Source organism: Callorhinus ursinus, unplaced genomic scaffold (assembly GCF_003265705.2).
Source record: "Callorhinus ursinus isolate GAN/ISIS: 27379988/994484 unplaced genomic scaffold, GSC_fseal_2.0 scaffold75, whole genome shotgun sequence".
Taxonomy (NCBI): Eukaryota; Metazoa; Chordata; class Mammalia; order Carnivora; family Otariidae; genus Callorhinus; species Callorhinus ursinus.
The window spans coordinates 2,893,827-2,921,386 of record NW_027397137.1 but is presented as its reverse complement, the minus strand read 5'-3'; the positions used below and the strand labels follow the sequence as shown (position 1 = coordinate 2,921,386).

The 27,560-nt window shown below is 48.9% G+C and overlaps 2 protein-coding genes across 3 annotated transcripts in view; both read right to left on the bottom strand.

The window, feature by feature from the left end:
• Nucleotides 1–6,675, bottom strand: part of MX2 (MX dynamin like GTPase 2) — a 28,783-nt gene extending 22,108 nt beyond the window's left edge. The window contains exons 1-4 of one of the 2 annotated variants that reach the window (XM_073887084.1): nt 6,523–6,605; nt 5,799–5,962; nt 860–1,177; nt 121–313 (exon numbers count right to left, since the gene is read on the bottom strand). In XM_073887084.1, coding sequence (XP_073743185.1) covers nt 121–313; nt 860–1,108 — 442 coding nt within the window. In that variant the 5' untranslated portion in view covers nt 1,109–1,177; nt 5,799–5,962; nt 6,523–6,605. Of the gene's footprint in view, nt 1–120; nt 314–859; nt 1,178–5,798; nt 5,963–6,522 lie in introns of both variants that reach the window. The other variant, XM_025863434.2, reaches the window with a different exon arrangement.
• Nucleotides 6,676–10,470: 3,795 nt separating this feature from the next.
• The window catches only part of FAM3B (FAM3 metabolism regulating signaling molecule B), a 34,424-nt gene continuing 17,334 nt past the window's right edge, over nt 10,471–27,560 (bottom strand). The window contains exons 4-8 of the mRNA XM_073887052.1: nt 19,647–19,705; nt 18,649–18,699; nt 17,575–17,662; nt 16,303–16,435; nt 10,471–10,620 (exon numbers count right to left, since the gene is read on the bottom strand). Coding sequence (XP_073743153.1) covers nt 10,531–10,620; nt 16,303–16,435; nt 17,575–17,662; nt 18,649–18,699; nt 19,647–19,705 — 421 coding nt within the window. The 3' untranslated portion in view covers nt 10,471–10,530. The remainder of the gene's footprint in view (nt 10,621–16,302; nt 16,436–17,574; nt 17,663–18,648; nt 18,700–19,646; nt 19,706–27,560) is intronic.

Here is a 27,560-nt window from a genome sequence, read left to right as displayed (position 1 = left end):
ACGCGCTGCAGACCCAAGCCCTCCAGGACCTGTCTCTGAAGTTGCTGGCCTCCCAGGGATTCTCTGTGGCCCGCGGGTGGCCCAGCAGGCTGCGGAGCGAAGCTGGCCCGGGGTGCTTACCACTGCCCCTGGGGAGGGCGACCCCCGACAGAGCCTCCAGCACGGAGCTCTTGCCCGAGCTCTGGTCCCCGATGACGGCGATGGCGGGCAGGGCCAGGTCCTGCTCCACGCCCAGCGCCCGCAGGGAGTCGATGAGGTCGATGCAGGGGCGCACCTTCTCCTCATACTGGCTAGCCAGACTGTGCTCGGGGCCCTGGAAGAGGCAGGATTCCCATCATCATCGGGAATTTGGGGCAGAATGTGTGCCTCCACTGATGTTGGGGTGCAGACAGGAGGTGGGAGGGCCTCCGGGAGGTGCCCGTGTTCTCTTCCTGCAGAGGCTTTGCTTCTGCTGATGTGGGGGCTAGCTGGCTGGGAGGTGCCTCACTGAGCAGGGAGAAAGCACGCAGGGGCGGAAGCTCCTGGTCAGAGGGAGGACAGGAGCCAGGCCCTGGGCTGCCGAGCAGGGGTGGGGTGGGGAGTGGGGTGGGTTAGCAATGGTGGCAGCGACCATAGCAGCTGCAGGAAATCTCCCCTGGGAGGGAGGGAGACCCCAGCATCTGGAACAGAAGCCCCAGGCTTGCTGCCTCAGAGATCGGGTATGTCCCTGGGGCTTGCTGCAGGTGCCTAGGAGTCTGCGGGGCACCGGCTTTCCTGGTGGGATTGGACCGGACTTGTGGGTTTATGGCTATGATTAGGGCGCTCATCTCTGGCCGGCGGCTGGAACGCACCCTTCCTGAAGTCCCTCTGCGTGACCTACCTTTGCCCTCTGTTGGCCCCTGCTTCCTTCTGGCTGCTGAGGGTTCAGGGCCAGTGAGTGGAACTCCTTGATGAGATAAGCTGGATCCTGCCCTCTGACCTGATGGTTCGGGGGACACATCATGTGTCCTGCTGCCTCACCGGGTGGCGGGGGCTGCTGGTGGAAGATGTTCAGTTCTTTTTTTGGTTGCTGTTGGGGACAAAACATCTTGCGCCTCTGGTATGGCCAAGAAGTGTGGGCCTTAGACATTAGCCGTCACTGAGTCAGAGCTGGTGGGAGTGCTCCCCGTTGCTCAGCACCGCGTCTGCCTGACAAGCTCTGTAAAGACACAGGATGGCAGAGTGGGCCCACTGTCCCTAGGCAGTCCCCTCCCAGGCTGGACCTTTGCCAGCCCCGCCTCGCCCAACCGCACACCACGCACCCCTGCACGCAGACCCGGGGGAGACCTCAAGAACAAATCCGTTGACTTGCTGAATCTCCTTAAGTAAGGAAATCATGTAAGTTATAGTAACCTCCATGATATAAACACACAATAAATTACTTCGCAGAGAGCCAAGCTGAGGAGTTTGCTCTCCTGGCAAATCAAGGGCTCCCTTTTGTCAAAGAGTAAAGGACACAATCAGTCTGTGTCCCCTCCCCCTTGGCGGCAAGGAGGCCCGAAAGTGAATCAGGGGGAGTCGTAGGGTCGTGGGCCTTGCCATGCTCTTTGGCTCTCGTCCCTGGAGTCTTATGAGGCCTTATTCTTGTTTTAAGATTTTGCAAGCAGAGAGAATTAGGGGTCCCCAGAAAAGGAAAGACGAGATACAACTTTCTTGACATAAGAAGCATTATTTTAGGTCCAGCCATCCTGGATTCTGTGCCTGACCTGCACTTGCTCAAAGCACATCTCTTGCAGAACTTCCTGGGATATGTCAAAATTGCAGAAGAATTATCTTCTTAACTATCCCAGTAGTTAAGGATTTTAAGGGAAGAAAAGAATGGAAGAACAAACAGCCTCTATCAAGCCAGGAGATAGCCTAAGAATGGTATTGGGGACAATCAATCAGTGATAAAACTCCCAGGGTTGGTTCAAAAAGTAAAGATGGGCCCAACACACTCTTGAGCATCACTGCAGGAGCTAACCCTGTGAGCACGCAGACACCGGACCAACTGGACCCAGAGAACTGATGGTGTCACCCTGGCTGGCCCTGTGCCTTCCATCACCTAGGACCTGGACTCTGTCCCTTAAGATGGCTTTTGCCCCAAGTCCGTGCTGCGTCCCCCATTGCCCAAGCCCCGTCATGAACATGCACGCGCCCTTAGCGTAAACCTTCCCCAGTTCTGTTGTTTGCGGAGACACTGCTTCCGGAAATGTCCCCGGTGTTCCTTGCTTGTTCCAAGTACCACCTTCCTTGTCCTCTTCTTGGGCTTGGTTGGTCGTGCCCTTTGGCTCGTGACGCCAGCAAGAGGCGACCCCAGTTTCGGGTAACCGTTTTACAAGCAATTTACAGCAGTGCATGCGAGAGATGGTCTTTAGGGCCATACATTCTCCGCCTTTCCTGGTGGGAGCTCGCGGGCCCCGGAGGAGGGGTCGCAGCTGAAGACAGAGCCGAGCCGCAGAGAGGCCTCGGGGAAGTGAGCGTGGAGAAATACCCACTCCTGGGACTCGGGCTCGGCAGACTGGGGCAGCAGGGTCCGACCGAGTTAGGAGCACAGATTCATCTCTGGTAAGATGCAGATCATAAATGGTGGCACTCAGGATAGGAGGAGACAGGAGGGGCGGGAGGACATGCCGGGGGGACGCACGGGCAGGGGAAAGATGGCTGGTCGTGCTTGGGGATCAGCGAGGCCGCCCCCGGAGAGAGGGCTTCCTTCCCTCCCTCTCCTCGGCTGCGAAAGCGCCGGAGCGGGACCCTCCGGCCCCCACTCCCAACTAGACCTTGCAGGGGCTGAGCCAGCAACCCAGAGGAAGAAGAGGCCCCAAGGGTAGGTAAAGGGTGGGATGCAGGGAGGACCGTGACCGAGGATGGGAGGAGGCCCCCTGGAGGCGAGGGCTCCCTGATCCCTGGAGGAGGAGCCACCCGGACCGAGGGACAGCGGACAGGGAACGGACGGAGTTGTTTCACATCGTCCCTGGGCCTCTGCCTGCATCCCCGATCACCTCCAGGGGATCCTCGTTGGATGGACGTTGTTGCTTGTCTCCTTCCCAGCACGAGACAGAGTGGGGGCGTGGCTGACCCGAGGACGAGTCACCAAACCCAGACCGTGTGCCTGCCCAGGGCACAGACAGCACAAGCTCAGAAGGGTGGCCTGAGCTCAGTCTCCACCCCTACCACCCTCAAAATGGACTCTCCCGGAGCCTCTGTCCACCGTCCACCCGGTCCTAGAGCAGCCGGGACTCGAGAGGGACCCGACAGAGTGACCTCATCCCGTCATCCTTTGCTGCTGGGTCCACGGAGACAGTGCTCCCTCAAGTTGTGACGAGGTTACCTACATCACAGGTAAGCCCCTGAGTGACATGCAGAAGAAAAGGCATTACCCAGAAGCGTCAGGCGATGGTTCCCAAACTGCGTCAGGGCACCCCGGGGACCCTCCGCAAACTCGCAGGGGCATTTGTGGCTTATTTAAGATTTCTCAGGGGTACACAGAGACACCTGATGGACACCACACAACCTGCTGTTCCTGAGTTGTTTGGACCTAACAGCAACAAGTAATCGATAGAACTATTCGGTATTTCTTTTGGTCGGGGGGTGAAGGGGCCGCTTGGCAGGAGGATTATCTTGAGCTGAAGGCAGCTGAGACCCTGCGGGCTCGGGAGAAACTTTGCCCCTCCCTTAACTCCCCCCACTGCCCCTCCCCCTGCCCCTCCCAGTCCCCCCCAAGCCTCGCTCCCCGTCCCCCCTGCCCCTCCCCCCACCCGTCCCGCCCCCTGCTCCCCGTCCCCCGCCCCCACTCGTGCTCTTTCTCTCCGACATGAATAAATTAAAAAAAAAATCTTAAAAAAAAAGAAAAGAAAACACTTCACAGAGGGCCACTATCCATGAGGATAGATTTGGGATCTCAATCTTGAAGACCAGCCCCTCGCTCCCCCAGGGTCTGTTCCTCCCGCTTTTGATTCTCTGGTGGACTTTGCTCTGGTTCTGCCATGTCCCAGGGGAGGCCCAGTAGGTGGGAGGGCCTGGACCCCAGGGCCCTGCGCCCATCCCCTGCCCCTAGCCCCCGCCCCCGGGGCGCGGGTTCTGTGAGGAGCTCGGCAGCCACACAGGCTCTGCCCGCAGAGGGGAGAACGCGGCATCCATTTCTAATTTGTCCCCCTTGGACCTGGCATCTTGCTGTGCCTTCAAGGTTATTCTAAAATTGCCACGATTGGGCCGAGTCTGTATGACCGCTCAGACCTGTGGGGATAGTTTGCTTCCTTTCACGCTAATCAAGAAATTTTGTTTCTCCTGAAAGCAGAATACAAGGACAAAAATCGGGTTTGCGGGGAACTCGTCACAGTTTCCAGGAAAGAGAAAGGAAGGTGTTACTACTCACAGAGGCGCGTCTCAACTTCCCCTCCGTCCTTGGCTGAACCCCGCGGCTCGGTGTGAGCGGCGGGGAGGAGCCGAACCTCCAACTGTCCTGGGAAGCCTGCCGGAATTGCTCCTTTGTTGTGGGTGACCCTGCGGCCGGGATTCTTTCTTCCTGCCGCTGGCACGACCCGGGAACCCCCACCGCACCCTGAGATAGGTTCCCCAAATAATGCCAGGTTTGCTGGCAACGGCCAGAAGCTGGGAGAGGCGAGGAAGGACCCAGCCCTGCCGACACCTGGATCTCAGACCTCCAGCCTCCAGAGCTGGGAGACGAGAAGTTTCTACCGTTCAAGGCACGGAGCGTGTGGCACTTTGTTTCGGTGGCCCTGAGATGCGAACACTCCGTGTTTTATGCTCCTCTGTTCCCTGTAAATGCTACTGTTTGCTGGGAGGACCTGGCCTCAGTGTCTCTCTCAAAGTAACACTTCGAAGGCGCCGTTCTACACTACATAGTGCCACGGGGACTGCCAAATGCTAGCGGGCGCCCTATCCTTCCAGCGCACCACTGAGGGGGCCCGGTGCCACCAAAGCCACGAGCAAGAAGGCACCCGAAGCCCCGAGACCAGGCTTGGGGGCTCGAAGTCTGACATCAGTTCCAACGTGTGGGCTTTCTACCGATTAACTCAATTCTTTCACCATCTACCCAAAAATAGCATCCGATGCCACAAGCTAAGGGCTGGGTCCTGGCAGATTGCTCCTGTGCACACTGCACCCCCACCCGGCCGCCTGCAGACGCCAGCCACAGCTGTCACCTGCTTCGGACCCACTGGCTACAGATCGGAGGTTCCAACCACCGCCACCTGGGGTTCGAATAATTTGCTAGAGTGGCTCACGGAACTCAGAGAACTTACTAGATTACCGGTTTATTATAAAAGAATGTGACTCAGGAACAGCCAGATGGAAGAGATGCTCAGGGCGAGGTCCGGGGGGTGGGGGGACGGGGGAGGAGCTTCTGTGCCATCCAGGGACCACTCTCCCTACAGTCTCCCGTGTTCACCAGCCTGGAAGCACGCCAAACCTTCGCCTTTTGGGTTTTTATAGTGGTTTCATGGCACAGACGGAATTGCTTCAACCTCCAGCCGCTCTCCCTCCCCGGAGGTCAGAGGGAGGGACTGAAAGTTTCAACAATAATCACAGGCCAGCCTTACCCTAGGATGCTTTCCAAAGTCACCTTATTAACATAACAAAAGACAATGCTCTCTCTATTTGGGAAATCCCAAGGGTTTTAGAAGCTCTGTGCCAGGAACAGGATGGAGATCAAATTATATATATATATTTTTTTTCTGATATTTGTATATATTGTAAAATGGTCACTGCAATAAATGTAGTTAACATCTGTCTCGATACATAGTGACATTTTTCTTCCGGTAAGGACTTTTAATATCTACCTTCTATGGGGCGCCTGGGTGGCTGAGATGGTTAAGCCTCTGCCTTCGGCTCAGGTCACGATCCCAGGCATCCTGGGATCGAGCCTCTGCATCGGGCTCCCTGTTTGGCGGGGAGCCTGCTTCTCCCTCTCCCTCTAATGTTCCCCAGCTTGTGCTCTCTCGCCCTGTCAAATAAATAAATAAAATCTTAAAAAAAAATCTACTTCTAAGCAACTTTCAAATACGCAATGCAGTGTTATTAACTACACTACTAACTATGGGGTGTAATATATAGCAGGGTGACGAGAGTTAATGTATCTTGTTATAATTCACAACATCACGGGGGTGCAAAGCTCCTCCCTCACCCCCAGACGTGTGTGCACCACGGATGCCGAGCGAGGCGTCCCAGAAGACAACCCCTTTGTGGCCACGGGGCCTTTGGTCAGCTTCAGGACGGGGCGGGGGGGGGGGGGCTGCCCTGTGCCTCCAGGCCAGCCACCTCCTCTAGAACACACCTTGGGCATGCAGGCCTGGCTGGGGGCCAGCTCCAACCCAGGCCTTCCCAAATCTCCCGTGGGGCACCTTCAGAAACTTGTCTTTCTGCCTCCTGCCTTCTGGCACAAGCCACGTTTCCCGGGAAATCCTTTGAAAAAGCACGAACTGCAGCAGAACTGTTGTAGAAAGACATGGTGACGCAGCCCTCCCTGCACGGCTGCCGGGGAGGGGGGGTGGGGGGGGCTCTTACCTCTGTGCCTCTGCAACGCACACCAGGAGTCATCCTGGCCGTCTCCGCTTCCCTCTTATATGCTGTGCGGCTCACTCCCCCCGGGCACTGGCAGAAATGAAACTAGATATCCCAGCCCCAGAAATGAAACCGAAGCTGCAACACCCTCCCACCCCCACCCCCGTACCCCGCCCGTGACTCATACAGGGGTCCTCGGCTGGGCAGGATGGTCCCGGCAAGGCTGGGGCACACATGGTGGGGGTGGGGAGGGCTGCTGCCTGGGGCCGGGGTGGGGCCGGAGAATCGGCATCGCGGAGGACCAGTTCGGGGGGAGGCTGGTGTAGGGCCCCGTTTGGAGATCCGATGACTCAGAGCAGCACGGTTCTATGGGACATTCCGTGATGATGGGAATGTTCTGTTCTTTGCCGTCCACTGCAGAGGGGTGCCAGTGTGGCTCCCAAGCGTCCGGACCGAGGCTAGTGAGCCCGAGGACCTGACCGTCTTGCTTGGTGTCATTCTGATTCTCTCAGCCCCTCCCGGGGGGCTCCCACATGCCCTCAGGGCCGTGGTCTGCACGCCCTGAGAGGTCCTGCAGCGGCGCGCCTGAACCACGGCTGACCATTGCCGTCCTGTTCCTGTGCAGACCCAAAGGAGGGAAGTGAGCAGCTTCCCGCAGTAACCCGCTTGTTCAGTGCACACCAGCACGCTCCTGGTGGGTCCCTGCCCTGGGGGAGCTCTCTGCCGGGACAGGAAGAGGACGGAGGCCAGACTGCAGGGGGCTCCCAGCTGGTCCTCGGTCATGTCCCCTGTGAAAGTGCAGGCATGCGCCCAGGGGTCCTGCAGGTCCCCTGTTCTGCGCCTGAGTAGAGGTGAGTCACATACGCCTGTCACCAGAGCACAGCTGTTGGGGAACCCCAGGGTGCTGGCACAGCACAGGGAAGAGGAAGCAGGCCTCAGGCTGATCTCCTCCAAAATCGAAACTAACATTGTATATAAATCATGAAAAAACAAACAAACCCAAGCACTTCTATGTTCATTCATTTTACTTACTGCCCTTGTGGGCATGTTTTCCTTTAAAGAAGGAATTTAAAGGTTTAAAAGATGTTTTTAGAATCCTTGCCTTGAGGGGCGCCTGGGTGGCTCAGTCGGTTAAGCATCTGCCTTCGGCTCAGGTTATGACCCCAGGGTCCCGGGATCGAGTTCCGCATCAGGTGCCCTGTTCGCGGGGAGCCTGCTTCTCCCTCTTCTCCCTGCTCATGCTCTCTCTCGCTATCTCTTTCTCTCTCTCAAATAAATAAATGAAATCTTAAAAAAAAAAAAAAAGAACCCTGGGCTTGAGAGGTCTTGGGGAGACAGTCTTCGAGATCTGTGCCCTGCAGGGTCTGATGCTGAGCACTGTTACTCCAGAGCCCCGGGGAAGGGAGCTGAGCAGCTCATTTGCAGTGTGGAGCTTTTCTGTCTCACCACCAGTGTCTTTTCTAGCAGTCCCGGGGCGTGTCTACAGCTCCAGGAAAGGCACCTGAAGGCCCTGGACAAGCTGGACAGAGCAGCTCTATCTTAGGCGGAGGCAGCAAGAGCAGCTGCGGAGACCTCTGTCTGCTGTCTGAAGAGCTTCCCCTCCTGCGTGCTCCCCATCCCAGCGGCCTCTCCAGCAGGGAGCAGGGGTGCCCACACATTCAAACTGCCAGGATGGCGGGGCGCCTGGGTGGCTCAGTCGGTTGAGCGACTGCCTTCGGCTCAGGTCATGATCCTGGAGTCCCGGGATCGAGTCCCGCATCGGGCTCCCTGCTCAGCGGGGAGTCTGCTTCTCCCTCTGACCCTCTTCCCTCTCGTGCTCTCTATCTCTCATTCTCTCTCTCTCGAATAAATAAACTAACTAACTAACTAAATAAATAAATGTGCCTCAAACTGCCAGGATGGGGTCCTTGCGGCTGGCCGATGGTGACATGAGCAGCCGAGGAGGGAGCACGTGTCACTGGCAGCTTTTTTTTGTTTTTTTTTTACTAGACTATCTTTTACTGCAGTTGTGGGTTCAGAGCAAAATTGAGAGGAAGTTACAGACATTTCCCATTTCCCGCTGCCCCTGCACATGCACAGCCTCCCCCACCAGACAGGTACCTTCGTCCCAGGCGACAAATCTGCACTGATGTATCATCACCCAGAGTCCGTAGTTCACGTCGAGTTCACGTCCCGTGATGTGCATTCTGAGGGTCTGGGCAGGTGCCTGAGGACACGCACCCCCACATTACAGTACATATGGGCCCTCTGAGCTCCGGCTGGGCCCCCCACCCCTCAGTCCCTGCTGTCGCCGCCTCAATGACCACCCTCACACTCTCCAAATGCCTCGTCCCGCCTCCCGGGTGGTCCAGACCCCAGAACCCCTGACCCCTCCCGCAGGGGGGGCCAGAGGGGCTTCCCAGTAAGGGGAGGACACAGCGAGACAGCTAGTGGGGGACACGGGGCTCTGCGGGGAGGGAGCAGTCCCCAGCGCAGGGCGGAGGACGGTGTGGGCACAGCCATCCCACTGCGGGCATTGCTCACGGGCTGTGAACTCGCCCATGCAGGCTGGGAAGCAGATGCTTTCAGGAACGTTCCACAAGAGTTGCCGAAAGAAAACGGAGTGGCAGGGCCTACAAGACCCACAGCAGTGACCCAGGCCTGAAATCTCAAATGTGCTAACGTTGTGGAAGCCATTCTGCTGACGGCCATACTATTTAATGGAATAAAATGAAAGTCTGGGGAGAAAACACAAGCCTGATGAAGGGAATATGGCCAAGGTCGCCACTGAGGAGGACGTTTTCAGGAAGCTCTGTTTGGCAGGCAGTCAGCTTGGCAGCCGAGCGTCAGCAGGTGGCATCGTGAGAACAGACTCGGGGCCCTCCTGGATGCTGGCGCCCAGAGGCTGGGACGTGTCCACCCTCGGGGCCCAGTGGGCAGCAAACAGGACACGGACGGTCCGGGGCCGGCGCCCCAGGTGGGGATGTACCCGTGAGGGCCACCGCAGGTGCCAGTGGAGGCTGACGGGTCCCAGCGCTTTCTCGGGGCGGGGGCGGCCCAGGAGCCTCACATCCTGGGACAGGATTCTGGGACATGCTTGGCCAGGAGGCCCTGAGGCCTCATCCCTGACAGTGAACTAAGATCAATGGGCCTGTGAAAATGCAGTCATTCCGGCCACAGTACAAAGATACTCCCTCCCCCTTTCTTTAGTACAGAAATGTCTATGGGCGCCAGAGCTTAGAACCCAAAGGGAACCGTAAGCATGTCCTTGGGGCGGCCATACCAAACCCCACAGATGGGCGGCTTAAATAGCGACATTTACTCTCCCTCAGTCTAGAGGCCAGAAGTCCAAGGCGTTGGCCCGCCTGTGCACCCCCCACGGGCTCGGGGGGGGGGGCATCTGTTCCAGGCCTCTCCCCAGGCTTCTAGGGGTTTGCTGGTGTCCCTGGGACTTCCTGGCTTGTGGAAGCATCACCCGGACCTTTGCCTCCATGCTCTGTGTCCATGTCCCCCTTTGCATACGGACACGATCACCCCTGGCTCGTGGTCCACCCTTATTCCTCCTAACATGCTACACCCACAACTCTATTTCCAAATACGGTCACATTCTGAGATTCCAGGGGTTAGGATCTCAACTTAGGAATTTTGCAGGGACACAGTTTGGTCCATAATGGGGCCTGAGCCACAGTCCTAGGCAGTGGTTTGCAGACTCCCTGGCCACAGGTCCGGTCCTACGGCAGTTCTGCACCCCAAGAAGCAGGGCTTGCTCCTCCCAGCCTCTCTTCCAGGCCACATCCCTACCTTCCCTCACCATTCCCATCCATTCCAGTCTTCCTGCTCACGAATGCCTTCGCTTTGAGAAATTCTGGCATAAACGTACTGTGTGCCAAGATTGGATACAACCAGCAAATACTGCTCACTTGAAGACAACCCTCAAAAACTCAGCAAATATTGACTGTTGGCTAAGATTCTTGGGCCAGGCCACACTGCATGGGTCTACACATCACACATTTATTAAGGCCGTGTGCAACATTAGCTCGGTTGTTTCGGGATGCAGCCTTCTATCTGTACCTCTGCAGGCCAGCCAGAGTACCTGTTCCTCGCACTGTCAGAGTGGTTGATCTGTGTGAAGAAAAGAATTGTATTTATCCACTCATCGATTCAACAAATATTTAACATGTCAGTTATGAGCAAAGTCATATAAAGAGAATCACTGCCTAGAACGGGATTTGCTCTAACCTACTCTGGGCACTTGATTTTTTTTCTTAATAATATTTGAACCAGGTGTTAATGAAGCTCTAGAACCTTCTGCAAGGACACAGATGTTCTATCATCTATGCTGTCCAGTACAGTAGCCACCAGCCACGTCGGATTCGTGAGGACTTAAAATGTTGGCTAGTGTGACTGATGAACTGAATTTTAAATTCTATTTTATTTAGATAAATGTAAAGGTAAATGCAAATTTGGCCAGAAGCCGCCATATTGGCTGGCATAGCTCAAATGTTTAATTTTCAATTCTCTGGATGTAGGGCTGTATTTTTTTTTTTTTCAGGGAAACGGTACAGTCCCTTGCTCAGCAAATGTGTGTTCATACTGAGTGGGCTTAAGTCCTTCACATCTTTGATTCTTTCACAGATAACAGAGCACTTTAACCTGATACGTAAGAAGGATAATTTGCGTTGTTATGGAACTGAATTCTACTTTTACATTCCTTTTTATATAACAGCTTTACTAAGATGCAATTCACATACTATAAAATTTATCCATTTAAAACATGCAATTCAATGGTTTCTACTGTATTCACAGAGATACGCCACCATCACCATGATTTTAGAACATTCTCATCACCTGAACAAGCAGGCACTCCCCACTGTCCACAGCCCTAGGCAGCCACTCATCTACTTTCTGTCTCTATGGATTTTGCCTATTCTGGAAATTTCATACAAATGGAATCATACCAATATGTGTGTTTTTTGTGTTTGGTTTTCTTCACTTAGCATATTTTGAAGGTTCACCGGTACTGTAGCTTGGCTTGGCATGTCATCTCTTTAAGTGGCTGCATAATATTCCAGTGAATGGCTCTCCCATATTTTATTATACATTTTTAATCCATTAATCAAACATTTGGGTTGTTTTCAATTTTTTTGGCTATTATGGATAATACTGCTATGCACATTCATGTACAAGTGTTTGGGTGGACATATGTTTTCATTCTCTCAGGTAGATATTTATGAGTAGGATTGCTGGGTTATCTGGTAACTGTATATCTAACTTTTTGAGGAATTGCCAGAACATTTCCCAAAGCAGCTGTATATCACATTTCCTCCGGTAGTGTATGAGGGTTCTAATTTCCCCACATCTTCATCCACACTTCTTATTACATCTTGCGTATTACAGCCATCCCAGTGAGTGTGAGGTGGTGTCTCACTGGGGTTTTTATTTGCAGTTTCCTAATGGCTAATGATGAGCATCTTTTCATGTGCTTATTGGCCATCTATATGTCTTTGAAGAGCTGCCTAGTCAGATCCTTTGTCCATTTAAAAACTGGGTTGTCTTTTTATTATTGAGCTATAAGAGTTCTTTATATATTCTGGATACAAGTCCTTCATCTGCACATATTTTCTCCCATTCTGTGGGTTACCTTTTCACTTTGTGGATGCTATTTGTGCTTTCTTCTGTTGTTTGTGCTTTTGGTGTCATATCAAAGAAACCACTGTCTAACCCAAGGCCATGTTTTCCTCTGAGAGTTTAGTAGTTCTAGCTCTTACATCTAGTTATTTGACCCACTTCGACTGAATTTTTATATATGGTGTGAGGTAGGGGTCCCAATTTGTTCTTCAGCATGTGGATATCCAGTTGTCTCAGTGACACTCAGTGACACTTGTTGAAAACATGACTCACTCCCCAAAGGCCACACATGGGAAAGCTCTGTGATGTGTGGAGGAAAGCAGAGTGGAGTGGTAACCGGTTCACTGGCGCGTGGAGCATACGCAGCATGGAAATAAGAGCAGGAGGGGACTGGCTGGGCTGCAAAGTCAGGGGTCTTAGCTCTGGTTCCAGATCGCTAGGGACCAGGATGGAGACCATGCTGGAGGTGATGCTAATGATGACCCCATGCTAGGTACACCAAGCGGGGCAGGCTGACCACCCACAGTTCAGCGTGAAGACAAGGAGGCTCAGGCACATCATAGTCCTCGGGTCACAAAGCTTAGGGTGACTGTCCAGGTCCAAAGCCAGGTTACGCTGCTTCAGACTTCTATCCTCCTCAGCCTTAGTTTGTGCGTTTCGGATTCCTCCCCCTTTATAAAGCTGGAATCAGCCTTAAAGTCTCTTACGTTTTATTTTTATTATTTTTTTTAGAAACGGTTTATTTTCCATCAACCTTATTTCCATTTTGTTTGCCTTGGTGGAAGAGCAGCTTCAGACCACTCCGTGGTCACTCCTACCCATTCAGTGGCCTGAGCAGTGGGAGCCTGCAGGCTAGTCTTCCTCCTGGCTGGCTGAGTCTTCAGGAGGGAGCTGCTGACGAGGCACAGAGCGCACCTGCTCATCTTCAATGAGTCTGTGATTTCAGGTTGCATAGCAGTGAACTCAGTCTGGAGCTGGAGCCGTCCACTCTGAAATCCCTCCGGGGTCGCGGCCTTTTTGGCAGCGGCCTGCTCGTCTTCTGCAATCTCGTCAGGATCTCTGTGGAAGCAGAGATCAGGCCCAACCTCCCATGTGTGTACCCGGGAAATGGTGCCAGGCATGCACAGAACTTCCCAGGCCAGCATCCCCCACATTGGACCCCCTGGGTGAGCTCCATTGTTGTTGCAAGGGATGACGATGTCCACGTCGTGCAGGGGGGAGTCTCTGCTCCACAGAGCGAAGGTGGGAAGGTGAACGTAAGGCCCCTCTGTGACAGGCTGGTGGTCAGCCCTGCGATCAGTAACCACCAGGCTCCCGGAAGGCTGCCTGGGTCTGGTTAGTTAGTGAAGGTTCCAGGAGGGAGGCGGACAGCAACATCACACTGCAGCCCAGCTCACTAGCCAGGATTCATGGATGATAGGGCACTGACATCAGCCAGGTTTTCAATGACAACAATGACATGAGCTGCCAACAGAAGCTTTTCTCAGGTTCTCCTCAGATTCATGATGTGGATGCCTTCACTTTTCCTTCTGTAGATGTACCGCTCCATTTGCAAGTCAATGTTGGTGCCACCCAAATGGGTTCCTGCTGCAAGGAATTTGAGGACATCCTCCTCCTTCACTTGCAGGACATCAGGGGCTCCAGTCATGGGGACAGTTTCCCTTTAAGTTAGGACGGGAATGCAGAACAACGCTGTATGGACCCCTCCCTGGGTAGTGTGAAAAAAAAAAACAAGTCTCTTACATTTTACAATTCAGTTCAGTGGGTGAGTGGGGCTGGTGAAGGCTTCTGAACGTGGGAATGACCTGTGGGCTGTGCTTGGGAAGCCAGCTCTGGGAACAGCAGCAGGATGGAGGTGATAGTGGCCGGGGACCAGCCAGGGCCCGGGAGGCCCGCCCCACACAGCCCCACACCACCCCTGGGGAAGTCCACACAGCAAGTCTGCACACTCAAAACAGGAAGGCATAATGATTCCTCCATTAGTACTTGACTCGAGCTTTGGGTGAGATCATCCTGAGGCCCTGGCCCCCAGCTCAGGCCTCACCAGCATCTGAGCAAACTCCTTTTTGTGCCCCTAAGCCACTAACAGCTCCCACCAAAACCGTTCACTGCACTCAGGTTAACGCCAAGTAAAAGGGATTCAAGCTTCACTCCAGGCTTTTCTGATACCGTGGACACACTCAGTGATGAGGGCAGCACTTCCTACAGGGCTTGGCCTGCGCTCTGGCCAGGTCCCTGACCCAGGGCAGGTGGGGAGAGACCGAGGGAGCTGGACGGGGGTGGGGTGGTGGTGAAGGGAGGAGGACACAGGGTAACACAGCTGGAGAAGGAGCAGAGTGGCCAGAAGGTGATGTCAGGGGGAAGCTGGGATGTGCACATGGGATTGGGACTCCATCAGTGCAATGGGTCCAACCCTTCCCGTGCATCAGAATCACCAGCCAGGCCCCACCCTGTGATTCTAGCTCAGGTGGCCTGCAAAGTTGCTCTGGGTTCCAGGACTCTGCTCAGGTCCCTGCTGGGCCCTGCATGCTATTCTCATTTAATCCTCAGGGACCCTTATGTGATAGGTACGGTCTTTATTCCTTCCCCACGAGAGATGATTCTGAGGCACAGAGAGGTTGAGTGACTTTCCGAGAGCACACGGCTGAGTGGATAAAGCCTGGAGATCCTTAAGATGCCAGACTGCTACTGATCACACACGGGTGGAGGAGAGGTGATGCTATATTGCTAGGCAGGTCAACCTGACCAAGGCCACGGGTTGGTGGGGTGCGTCCCACATCAGAGCCGCTGGGCCCTGAGGAGCTGCCCAGCTGTCATCTTATTGTCCAGAGCAGCAAACTACTTGACCTCTGTGGGCCTCAGTCTGCTGTTCTGGCAAATCTGATACTGGGTGCCAAGCACCCTCCCCCAGCTGTGCCTGGCTTACCACACTAGGCGGTGTGGCCCAGGTGGTGCCACCACGCAGAGCCCAGGGAACGCCTCTTATGAGGACAAGTCCCTGAGATCTTGACTGTACACTGGGTGTCTAGACCCAATCATTAGTTCCGAGGAGTCTATGCTAGGGCACCGGGTCCTAGCCTGAAGTCGGAAGCAGCCTCTTGCACGGCCTAGAGACATCCAATCTCTGCCTCCTTTGAGTTTCTGGTTCCTGGAAGGGACGCCCTTCTCCTGGGAAGAGTTGGTGACTCCACTCCATGGCCGTGCTGCTAATCCTTCCTCTCTGGAAGCTGTCCTGTCTCCTAAAGAGCCGCGTCTCCCAAAGAGGCTGTGTGACCGTCCCCAGAGGCACCAGCTTGCGACTCCAATAACATTTGCCAATGCTCAGTTGGAGTTTTCACAGGCGACCGAGTTAATTCATTAGAACTTGATTCTCTAGCTCTTTACTATTCTTCCATAAAGAGGACATGATGGGGGGGGGGGCGCTTATAATCAATCGTGCACTGAGCTATGGCAACAATGCGAGCTGTCTGTCCAGCGTGTGTTTGGCACCCGAGCGCACAGGCTGGGTTAGCCCCATTACCCAGCACTGTTACCAGCCTCCGAACAGAGGCAAGGGATGGAGAGGCTTGCCACAGCCTGTGTTGGCTGCCCCATGATAGAAAGGTGGGACCAACAGCCCATTAATCATCTTCTACTTTTGGGTGCCTGGGTGGCTCAGTCAGTTGAGCCTCTGTCTTCAGCTCGGGTCATGGTCCCGGGGTCCTGGGGATGGGTCCCGCGTCGGGCTCCCTCCTCAGCGGGGAGTCTGCTTCTCCCTCGGCCCCTCCCCCTTGCTTGTGCTCTCTCTCTCTCTCTCTCTCAAATAAATAAGTAAAATCTTTAGAAAAAAAAAGAATCTTCTACTCTTAAAGAGATTTGTAAAGTGTGAACTTCAGTCGAGTGCCTCTTCCTGATGTAATGGGCAAAGGTCTACAAGATGGACTATTTTACTTACAATGACATATCAGGCACCTATCGTGACTCGCCCAGGACTCAGGAATGCAGAGTCTCAGGCACATTACCATGAGAGAAGCGAGGGCTCAAACCCGGGCAGCCGGCTCCGCGAGGCCCTGTGTGGCACGCGTTTTGCACAGGAATGTCTTGGAGGCAGGGAGCCATCGCCGACCTACAACCTTTCAAATCACAGGGCATCCTCTACTAACCACTTGTGGGAAGCGACATTTAAAAAGCACTCACATTTTCTCTCTGAATGTCTGCAGGAAGCTCAAAGCCTTTTGCTGTGAGAAATACCCAGCTTGACCTGAACCGAATGTTCCTGATTTGTTTACTTCCAAGTGCTTCTATGACCTTCTTGGTGTCCTCCTTCAGCCTGGGGGAAGAGGAAGAGGGCGTGTGAATGTCGCAGGCGGAGACGCCGGTGTGTCACACGGCCGTAGTCCTAGGAAAGAGGCTTCTAGAACAACCCACCTCCTCCTGGGGCGTACAGCGGGAGGACGGCAAATTTCTAGTTAATCATGTGACGATATCAGGGACTCTTTAAGCTTCAGTTTGGGACAGAGTTTTAATTCTCAATTCTCAAATCCCTGTGTCTTGGGATCCAATCACATCCTCATGTTCAGCCATCATAATTTTGGGTCTTTGCTGCCCCTCTTGTTCAATGACCACAAAAGGAGGCAGACGGAAGTTGCTGAAAGATGAAAGGACAGGTCAAAACGGTCCCTTTCATTTTCAGAAAAGTCAGTATCAAAAAAGAAAACAAAAACCTAAACCAACGCTACCATTGTAAAAGTGGGCAACTTACAGTAAGCAAAGGAAGGAGGGCAGAAAGGAAAAGAAAAAAAAAAGAGCTCAGATTTTCCTGAGTTAAATCGGAATTTTTCCAAGTGTGTATCTTGGACAGATAACTTCTGTCTGGTAAGATGCTCCATTAAAAACAGGATATGAGGTCAAATAAATTTGGGGGATGCCATGTTCACGAGCCACCTTGAAACTCACAGGGCACAGAAGTACTCTGAGATCCTTGGAAGTGTGGCCGTGAACACATGTGTTTACTCAGATGAGCAAACTTCCGAGCAACACAGGAGCCAAACCAACTTCTCCCTCAGGAAGTGTGTGTGTGTTTCCTTTTCATTCAATTGCTATTCATATAGAGAATTCTTCTCAATTTCCTTTCCTATTTCTGTAAGCCCCACCCTGGGTTTAGCTTTTCTGTCCTAATTGTGGTCCGTGGCGGTTCTGTCTTGCTACCTGAGAATGTTCCTTAGCTTCTCGGACTTATGTACTCTGCTGGCTACTCAGGTTTTTTTTTTTTTTTTTTTTTTTTTTTTTTTTTTAGAAACACAGTCTGCTTTGTCATGAGCTCCCATTCCTTCTCCTTAGGAAAGCAACTTGCTCCTTGGATTTGCATTCTTTCCTAGAAGATGCTCCTCAGGGGCCCTGACAGGCCTGGTGCTCTCCGCCAGCTGGCTTCCCCCTTCTCCCCACTGTGACAAATCGGTCCACACTCACCTGCTCGCACCGTCATCTTGGGTCACCATGAAGAGCAGGGACTTTGGAGGTGCACTATGAATAAAGTTCGTCATCGGTCCAGAGTTATCTGTTGGGTCAATGCAAACCGGTTTTAGGGTCTTCCTTGTTCGCTTGCCTGGGACACTGTCCCTCCTCTGCGCTTAGCTGCCGTGTTCTCTCTGAATCCTCCAATGCCTGGAGCTCATCTCCACTAGTGAGTGGCTGCTGGGCTCCACGGTGGGACCAGCAGAGGTGAGGGGCACGAGCAGCTCATGGAGATTCTATGAATCTAACTCAAGGTCACCGACGTGGCCGGCACAGGTGGGGCATTCTCTGCAATGACCACAACAGAGTGGTCCCGGGGCACTAACGTGCAGAATGGGGGTGAGAAATCAGACTTGCAGACCAGACTGAGCACGGCAAGTCTTTGCTAAGAGACGAATCTGTGCCTCACAGCAACAAAAGGAAGGCTGATCTCAAACCTCATTATTTCCCACTGGGGCATTTATTGCACAGTTCCCATCAAGTCCCTGTCCAGACATTTATTACTCTGTTCTCTTTGTAAAGCCTTGTTTTAAATAATTCTCACTGCTCAATAAAAATAGAAGGGGCTCCGATATCCTGACCGACCTCTGTGCTCAAGCCCAGTGCTCAGACTGGAGAGACCATAGAAGGAGAACGTGCACCATGCGTCCCGGAGACGGGTGCACTGAGCGCAGGGGGGCAACATGAACAGGCGGGAACAACGGTGATGCTCAGGGCTGCATGCTGATCACCTTATTTTACATATATTTGATTTAAAAAAATGTTTTCTCTTATTATCTGATGAAGGAACACAAATAAAAGGCCCAGGACAAGTGTGACCAGAGAAGACATTTTCTAGATAACGCCTTCAAACTCGATCATACCAACTCAATTAGAGACAAGGAGGGCTTATGTAAGACTGTTCTAGAATACTCCTGTGAGCTTCTGGCAACTTTTTTCGTAGACAAAATAAGAATGTTTGACACTTTTATTTGTTTCTCTTTATCTTCATGCTTCTAATTCATTTTCATAGGAAAAGAGTTTTCTTACCACCTTCAAACATATCAAAATACCGTGTTGCTATCGCTTTCCCAGTCATATCTGAAAATAAAGGAAATAGTTTTTAAAAGAACGTTCACTGGACTCAGGGTCCATCTGTGGCACCGAGGGGCTCAAATGGCACAATCCTGCATCTGGGGAAGCTGGCTTATCAGCTGCTCTAGAACTTCCTTCCGGTGGCTTCCAGCTAGTTGGACCCTCTGCTCTTTCCTGCTGCCCCTGCCTCTCCCACAGGAACCCCAGAGCGCCCCCCTCAGCCCCCTCAGCTTCGTACTTTAGGTTTTCCGGCGGGATTCTCAGAGTGGGGGTGTTTTGTCTCTGTCCCATGGCCCTGAGGTCAGGGGACTGCGCACTCTGTGTGCTCCCAGGCATGGCACACATTTCCCTTTCCCCAACCTCTGACAGGTCTCATGGTCATGGGCCCCCAGTGGCAACTGTGACAGGATGTCTTCCCCAGGCCTAAGAGGAAGCAAAGCTTTGCTCCCCCGAGGCCCTAGTTGGCTTTTCTCACAGAGGTGGGAACGGGCTGCTGGTTACCCTCTGCAGCGTCACCAGGAATCCAAGGGCGACTCCAGAATGGTCTGTGCCCCCACAGCCTGCTTATCCGATTTGACCCCTGCCTTCTGCTGTCCTTTTTTGGTGTTTTAAAAGCCTATTTATATTTGACCTTTTTTTTTTTTTAAGTTCATTTCTTTTTAGTAATCTCTACATACAACATGGGGCTCGAACTCAGGACCCTGAGATTAAGAGTCCTACGTTCCTCTGAGCCAGCCAGGAGCCTCGGACTCTTTTTTTTTGTTTTGTTTTTTTCCAGGAACCACAATCTGTAAAGTGAGGTTTTATAAAAATAATCAAATAATTTTAAAATGCTTTAAAAAATAAGCCTAGACTAGATCATTTGCAAAAATCCTCAAAAACCCAAGGTATCTTTGAAAATCCAATCAATGGAACTTTTAGAGAAGTTTGAAAGAGAACATTTAATAACTCACAATTGACAATGGCAATATTTATCCCTCTTCCAACATTTCTAGTCTTTTCTCCCATGAGCCTGAAATGTAAATAAGAGTCAGTCAAAGAATCCCTTTCTCACGAAGCAATGAGTAGGGCTCCCTGTTCCATAAGCTCTTCTCTTGGCAGAACCACTACCCCAACCATTGGCACTTACCATTTCCTCAAAGATACGCATGGGCCTTGGCTCAGCTCCCTTGAGAATCACCGCCATCCTCGCTCTGCACATACCCACCCCCAAGGTTCTATAGACTCAGTCCCTCGGGGAACCTGGAAACTGCACTTAATCCTACAATCTAGACAAATGGCCAGGGAGAGGAAAATCTAGGATTTGTTGAGTACAGGCTCTTTACAAACATTTTCTCACTGAATCCTCAACTACCTCCTGAGCATTCATTTTTCCACCTTACAGATAGGAAGTCGTAAGAGGTGGATCAGCTGGGCACGGATCTGACCCAAGTCTGCTCCCCATGTATACACCCTCTTTCGTTGTACTGATGGAGGCCTTGCTGGACTCTTGGCAATCCTTTAATCCAGCCACAAAATGCAACCCAGCTTAGCTCCTCAAATAAATACTTTCTATTACTTCACTTAATTTCCATTTTTAAATTGGAGAATAGGATCGACTTCAAATGAATTGTGCCCTAAAACCAGTATGAAGACTGACTTTCCTGGAGATGGTATTTATTGCTGAAGATTCTAGAATTCTCTGTGTGTGTGCACCCTCTGTCAAGTTTTTTTTCTAAGATTTTATTTATTTATTTGATAGAGGGAGAATGAGAGAGAGAGAGAGAGAGAGATCGTAGCACTTTTGACAACCACGTGAGGTGAGGCCTGGGGGACAAAAGTTGGAAGCCAGGGCCCACCAAAGAGAAGGCCATGTTAAATCCTCCAATCTTATTTGGGTTGGGGTCAAAGATGGTTGAATCTTAAAAATAAGAATGAACCAGAAATAGATCAGAACTTGAATAACCGCAGCCAAATTTTAAGTCAACTGGGCGGATCCCCCAAAATCTCCGTCCTTAACATTTATTCAGATCCTTCTATTCTGCTCACGATTCCAAGTCCCTGGTATAAGCAAGCAAAAATCCTCAGAAAAAGATACCATCTAATACTTCAATTAAAAAAATGCAGAGGGTGCCTGGGTGGTTTAGTCAGTTGAGTGTCTGCCTTTGGCTCAGGTCATGATCCCAGGGTCTTGGGATCAAGCCCCGCATGGGGCTCCCTGCTCAGTGAGGAGTCTGCTTCTCCCTCTGCCCCTTCCCCCACTCATGCTCGCCCTCTCAAATAAATAAAATCTTTCTTTAAAAAAACCCACAGTTTCTCAAATACATGCTCTGTCACGTTATCAAATGTCACCTGGCACATAAGGAAAGATGCCGACATAAACAAGTACCAGTGAAACCAGCAGAAAATAATAGGTAATAGTGACAGACTCATAAGGGCTCCAAACAGATTATCCAAAGGATTTCAAAATAACTATACTTAATATGCGAATGAAGACAATAAATAAAAGCAAAACATTTCAAGCTAGAAACTATGAAAAAATGAAGATTAGAAGTACAAAATGAAGCTCTAAATCTAAATTAATGTAACAACTACAATCAGTAGTTAATGGAGGGGTTTCACAGCAGATCAGGCACAGTAGAAGATCTGTTGAGCAACAGTTCAGAGGAAAACAGCTCTGCCTACAATGAAAGAAAGATACACAGATGGAAAATACAAAACAGACTGAAAGCTATAGAGAATATAATAATAAGATCTGACATATGTTTGTCAGGGGTCTCAGATGATCAGGAGAAGGTAAATGGGGCAGAAGAGGCAATGATAGAGAATTTGTTCAATGTGATGAAGGACTTTGATTCATACATATTTAAGAAGCACAATGAACCCCAAAGAAGATAAAGCAATAATGACAGACACAGCAGGGTACCAGTGCTGAAAACCAAAGGCAAGGGAAAAATCTTAAAGACAATCAGAGAGGGGGAAAAAGGCAGTTACTTGTTACTTTCATCGTGTCAGCAATTCAATTGTTAGCTGACTCTCAAGAGAAACAATGGAAGCCAGAAGACAATGGAACGGTATCTGAATGGGCTGAAACACAACCTGGAAAAGTATCTTTCAGCAATGATGATGAAATAAAGGTATTTCAGAGAAACATAAACTGAGACAATTCATCATCAGCAGATCATACAGAGGCTTTTTTTCTGTATCTTTTGCTGTAATAAATCTTATCTGTAAATATTAGCTGTTACTGAATCTTACAAGTCCCTCTTGGAGATCATGGAAGTTGAGGATAGTTGTGCAATCCCCCAAAACAATATCCAACTGAAATATATGCACGTGCGCACCAACAGACATGTGATTATATTACACATTTGATGTATGTGTGGACTTATGTCAGCTTGTTTCCAATTCTAGAGTTTCTTTTGTTTTTCTTTGGATTTTATTTAATATTTGAATATGCAATACATCACATGGTTCAAAAATCACCATTATGTGGACAGAATAAAATCATCCCCAAAGAAATCTTCTCTATACCCTCCAATTTGTTCTCCTCATCCCCTGTTCCCATGTCCATTAATTTATTTTAGTTTCTGGTTTATCCTTCCGGGGTTTGTTTTTACATCAAAAATAAGCAAATTGTGTATGCATAATTAATATACATTCATGTATGTGTTTTTTATATATGTATATATACACGTATGCATACACTTACATATGAGTATATTTAAGTACATATCTGTATTCCTTATTATATTCTTTTACAACAAACTGGTAAGTGCGTTGCTCTGAGTTCTGTGAACCATTCTAGCAAATAACCAAACCCAAGGAGGGGGGCATGGGAACTCTGATTTACAGGCAATCAGTCAGAAGTATACTGACAATCTGGGACTTGTGATTGGCATCTGAAGTCGGAAGGCGGGGGGAGTGTCTTGTGAGACTAAGCCCTTAACCTGTAGGGTCTGAGGCCGTCTTCAAATAGATATATCAGAATTGAATTGAATTGTAGATTCCCACCCCCCACCCCCCACAAGCTGGTGTTGCAGATAATTGCTTGATGTGGGGAAAAATTACCACACATTTGATGACCAGAGTACAAATGCACTCAGAGTACAGCAGTTTTCCTTTATGTACCCCCAAAATAATGTGGCTCACTCAAGAAGAAACAGGTAACTTGAGTAGCTCTGTATTTATCAAAGAAAGTGAAATTTGTAGTTAAAAATCTTCTCATAAAGAAAACTCTAGGCCAGAAGGCTTCACTGGGGAATTGCACCAAACCCTTAAATAAATAATACCAATTCTTTTTTTTTTTTTTAAAGATTTTATTTATTTATTTGACAGAGAGACAGCGAGAGAGGGAACACAAGCAGGGGGAGTGGGAGAGGGAGAAGCAGGCTTCCCGCGGAGCAGGGAGCCCGATGCGGGGCTCGATCCCACCACCCTGGGATCATGACCTGAGCCGGAGGCAGACGCTTAACGACTGAGCCACCCAGGCGCCCCTAAATAATACCAATTCTTTACAAACTCTCCCAGACTCTTGAAGAGAATACTCACCAACACATTCCACCCTGATACCAAAACCAGAGGGAAAAAAAAACAAGAAAACCACAGACCAATATATCTCATGAACACGGATACAAAAATTCTTAACAAAATTTTAGCAAACTGAATGCAACAATATACAAAAAAGGATACTATATCACAAGCAAGTGGGATTTATCTCAAAAATGCAAAGTTGATTTAACATTCAAAAATGTAATTCACAGACTAAAAAAGACTATTTGCAGACTAAAAAAGACAAACCATATAATCACCTCAAGAGATACAGAAAAAACATCTGACAAAATCCAATACCCATCACTGATTAAAAACTCTCAGAAACCTTGAAATTGAAGGAATTTCTTCAACCTGATAAAGGGCTTCTGTGAAAAATCCCTAGCTAACATCATACTTAATGATGAATGATGGAATGCTCTCTCTCCAAGACAAGGAAAAAGGCAATGATGTCTACTCTCATCATTTCCATTCAGCATTATAATGGAAGTTCTATCCAGTGCAATCAGGCAAGAAAAAGAAAGCAAAAGCATGCAGATTAGAAAGTGGTAAAACTGCCTTTTATGGGGGGGGGCGGTTAGCTGACCATTACCATCTATGTAGAAAATCCAATGTAAAAGCAAAACTACTAGAACTAATAAGTGAGCCTAGCAAGGTTGTGGGAATATGAGATCATTATACAAAAATCAATTCTATTTCTATATACTAGCAATGAACAGTTGGAAATTAAAATTTTAAAAAATATCCTACAGCATCAAAAATGAAACACTTAGAGATAAATATAATAAAAGAGCTACAAGATGTGTACACTGAATGCCATAGAAACATCTCTGAATCAAGTTAAAGAAAATTTAAGTAAACGGAGAGCTAACTATGTTTGTTGAGTAAAAGATTCAGTATTTGTTAAGGTGTCAATTTTCCCCAAATTGATCTAGAGTTCCAACATAATCCCAATCAAAAGCCGACGGGCTTTTGTGTAGAAATTTATAAGCTGACTCTAAAATTCATATGGATATGGAAAGAATCTAGAATAGTGAAAATAATTTTAAAAATGAAAAACAAAACTGAAGAAATTATGTTATTGAACTTCAAGAATTACTGCAAAGCTACATTTATCAAGACATTGTATAGAGTGAAAAGACAGATAAATGGAAGAGAATGGAGAATCCCGAATTAGATACACGCATGTATGGTCACTTGATTTTTGCTAATGGTGCAAAGGAAAATCACTAGAGTAAGATAGTGTTTTGAATAAATGGTGCTAGAACAATTGGATATCCACATTAAAAAATTACTTCGATCCAAATTTCACACCATACACAAAAATTAACCCCAAATGGGTATCTCACAGTATATGAAATAAAAAATCTAAAACTATCAAATTTCTAAAAGAAACCATAGAAGAAAATCTATGTGACCTTGAGTTAGGCAAAAAGATCTAAGATATGACACAAAAAGTATGATCCTAAACTAAAAAACTGGTAAACTGGACTTCATTAAAATTAGGAATTTCTGCTCTTTGATGAACACAGTTAAGAGAAGAAAAAGACAAGCCACAAACTGGGAGAAAATATTTGCAAATCATGTATTTGATGAAGGACTTGTATGTAGCATATATAAAGAAATCTCAATAATAAGAAAACAACCAAATGAAAATGACCACAGACTTAAATAGATACTTCACCAAATAAGATATACATGTAGCAAATAAATACATAAAAAAGAGGTGCACTATCATTAGTTATTAGAAAAATGCAAACTAAAACCTCAGTCAGATACCACCGTGCCCCTATTAGGATGCCCAAGATTAGGAAGACGGACCATACAAGTGTTGGTGAGTATGATGGTGGATCAACTCTCATACACTGATGGGAGCCTAACAGGTACAACCCTTTGCTTTCATCCCATTTTTTTCTTGTTTGCATGGTTTCTGAAAAACAAAAAAAGCCCAATGTAACTCTTATCCTTCTTCCTTTATAGGTAAGGTTTTTTTTCATTTTGGTTTGTTTGCCTCTGGCTTCTTACAAGATTTGCTCCTTGCCTTTGGTCCTCTGTAGTTTGAATATAATACACTTAGGTGTAGATTTTTCTGGTATTTATCTTGCTTAGTATCATTAAGTTCCCTGGATCTGTGGTTTGGTGTCTGTTAATAATTTTGGAACATTTTCAGCAACACTCCTTCAAATATTTCCGTTCCTTTCTCTCTCCCTTCTCCTGGTTCCCGATTACACGTTATATCTTTTGTACTTGTCTTATTGTTCTTGGATATTCTGTTCTGTCTTTGTTTTTTCCTTTAGTCTTTTTTTTTTCCTTCTCTTCCTCTTTCAGTTTGGGAATTTCTGTTGACATATCCTCAAGCTCACTGACCCTTTCCTTGGTTGTATCTGGTCTACTGATGAGACCATCAAAGGTGTTTTCCTTTTCTGTTACAGTCTTTTCAATTTCCACTATTTCCTTTTGATTCTTTCTGAGGGATTTCACCTCTCTGCTTGCATTACCCATCTGTTCTTGTATTCTGCCCACCTTTTCTATTGGAGCCTCTGGCATATTAATCATTATCGTTTCAAATTCCTGGTCTGCTAACTACAGAATTTCTGCCATATTTGAGGTAAGTTCTAATGCTTGCCCTATCTCTTCAAACTGTGCTGTTTGCCTTTAGTATGCCTTGTTATTTTTGTTGAAAGCCAGACACGGTATGCCAGTTAAAAGGAACAGAGGTAAATAAAGTTTACTGTGAATCTTTATGTTCATCTGGCTAGGAGTGAGCTGTGTTTGTTATTTGCTGTGGCTGTAGGTGTCAAAGACTAAAATTTCTCCCCTATGTCTGAGTATCCTAGGGACTCTTTTTAAAATTGGGGTTAGCCTTGTGGTTCTTTTGAGCTGTAACCCCCTATTATTTTTAAGGAGCTTTATTTATGTGGTGGTAAGATGTGGGGGATGGGGTAATGTTCTACAGTCCTAAGATTGGGTCTCAGTCTTTTGGTGAGCCTGTGCCACTAGCGGTGGCCCTCACAGGTGGCCATATTTTTCTTTTTTTTTTTTTTTTAAGATTTTATTTATTTATTTGACAGAGAGAGACACAGTGAGAGAGGGAACACAAGCAGGGGGAGTGGGAGAGGGAGAAGCAGGCTTCCCAATGAGCAGGGAGCCCGATGCGGGGCCCGATATCCTAGAACCCTGGGATCATGACCTGAGCCGAAGGCAGACGCCTGATGAATGACTGAGCCACCCAGGCGCCCCTGGCCATATTTTTTTTGACTCCTTAGGTGAGACAGGAAGGTGAGAAGGAGCTGATGCTGGGTATTTCCCTCCCACAGGCCAGTTAGTATCTGGTAAAACTCACATTGGTTAGACTCTGGCAAAACAAATTTCCCTTGAAGGCGGGCCATTGTTAAGAAGAACAGAACACTGTGGGCGTATTTCAGAATGGCTACTCTCCCTTCCCCCTGACAAAAGCATGAGGGGATTTTTCTTTGATCTTCACTCTGAGAGCCTGGTGGGCTTCCTGGCAGAAAAACTCAGGAAAATGTAGGGGTTCCTCTAGGAGTTTTAATCTCTCAAAATAGTCCAAACTCAGTCTCTAGCAACTAGTCAGTTGCCTCTGAAGGATTCCCGCCTGATGTTGGCTCTAGCTGAGGTGCGATTCTGTAACTCTACCTGTCTGTCCCATTTTCAGGGCATCGGTTTGCCCCGTGACCTCAATTCTCTGGTATGTGTGCGTGTTTTATCTGCAGCATTATTGGGAGTTTATGTGCTGTGATCTACTCTAAGAGTTGTTCTCCCTTCATTGGCAGCTTTCAGACCACTTTTATGTAAGATGTATTTGTTCTTTGTGATATCATCATACTTGGGTTGCTTTCTGTTTTTGTTGCTTTCTAAAATTTAAAGATTTTGCTTTCGCTAGATGGTTTGTATTTTTTTTTTTTTTTTGCTTTTTTAAAGCTCATATGTTAACTAGGGCATAAGCACATTTAAAAATACCATTCTAGTAAGTGAAAAGATAAAATATGGAGAAGATTTTTACAACACACAAAAAAGCCTAACTACTTTAATATAGAAGGAATCTTGTAAATCAATAAGAAAAGGCCAGTGAGAGGTGAAAACGGGCAGGAGATATAAACAGACAGTTTACAGGAAATAAACACAAAGGCTCTTAGCATAAAAGATCCTCAATTCACTCAGAGCAAAAACAATGAAAGTAAAAATCTGAGACTTCAATTTTCATCTCTCAGAATGGCAGGGATCAAAGTGTCTGTCAACGTGCTGTGCTGGACAGACTGTGCGGAAACAATCATTCTTACTGTGCTAATCTGAGTCCTCTGAGGAGCAGATATCAG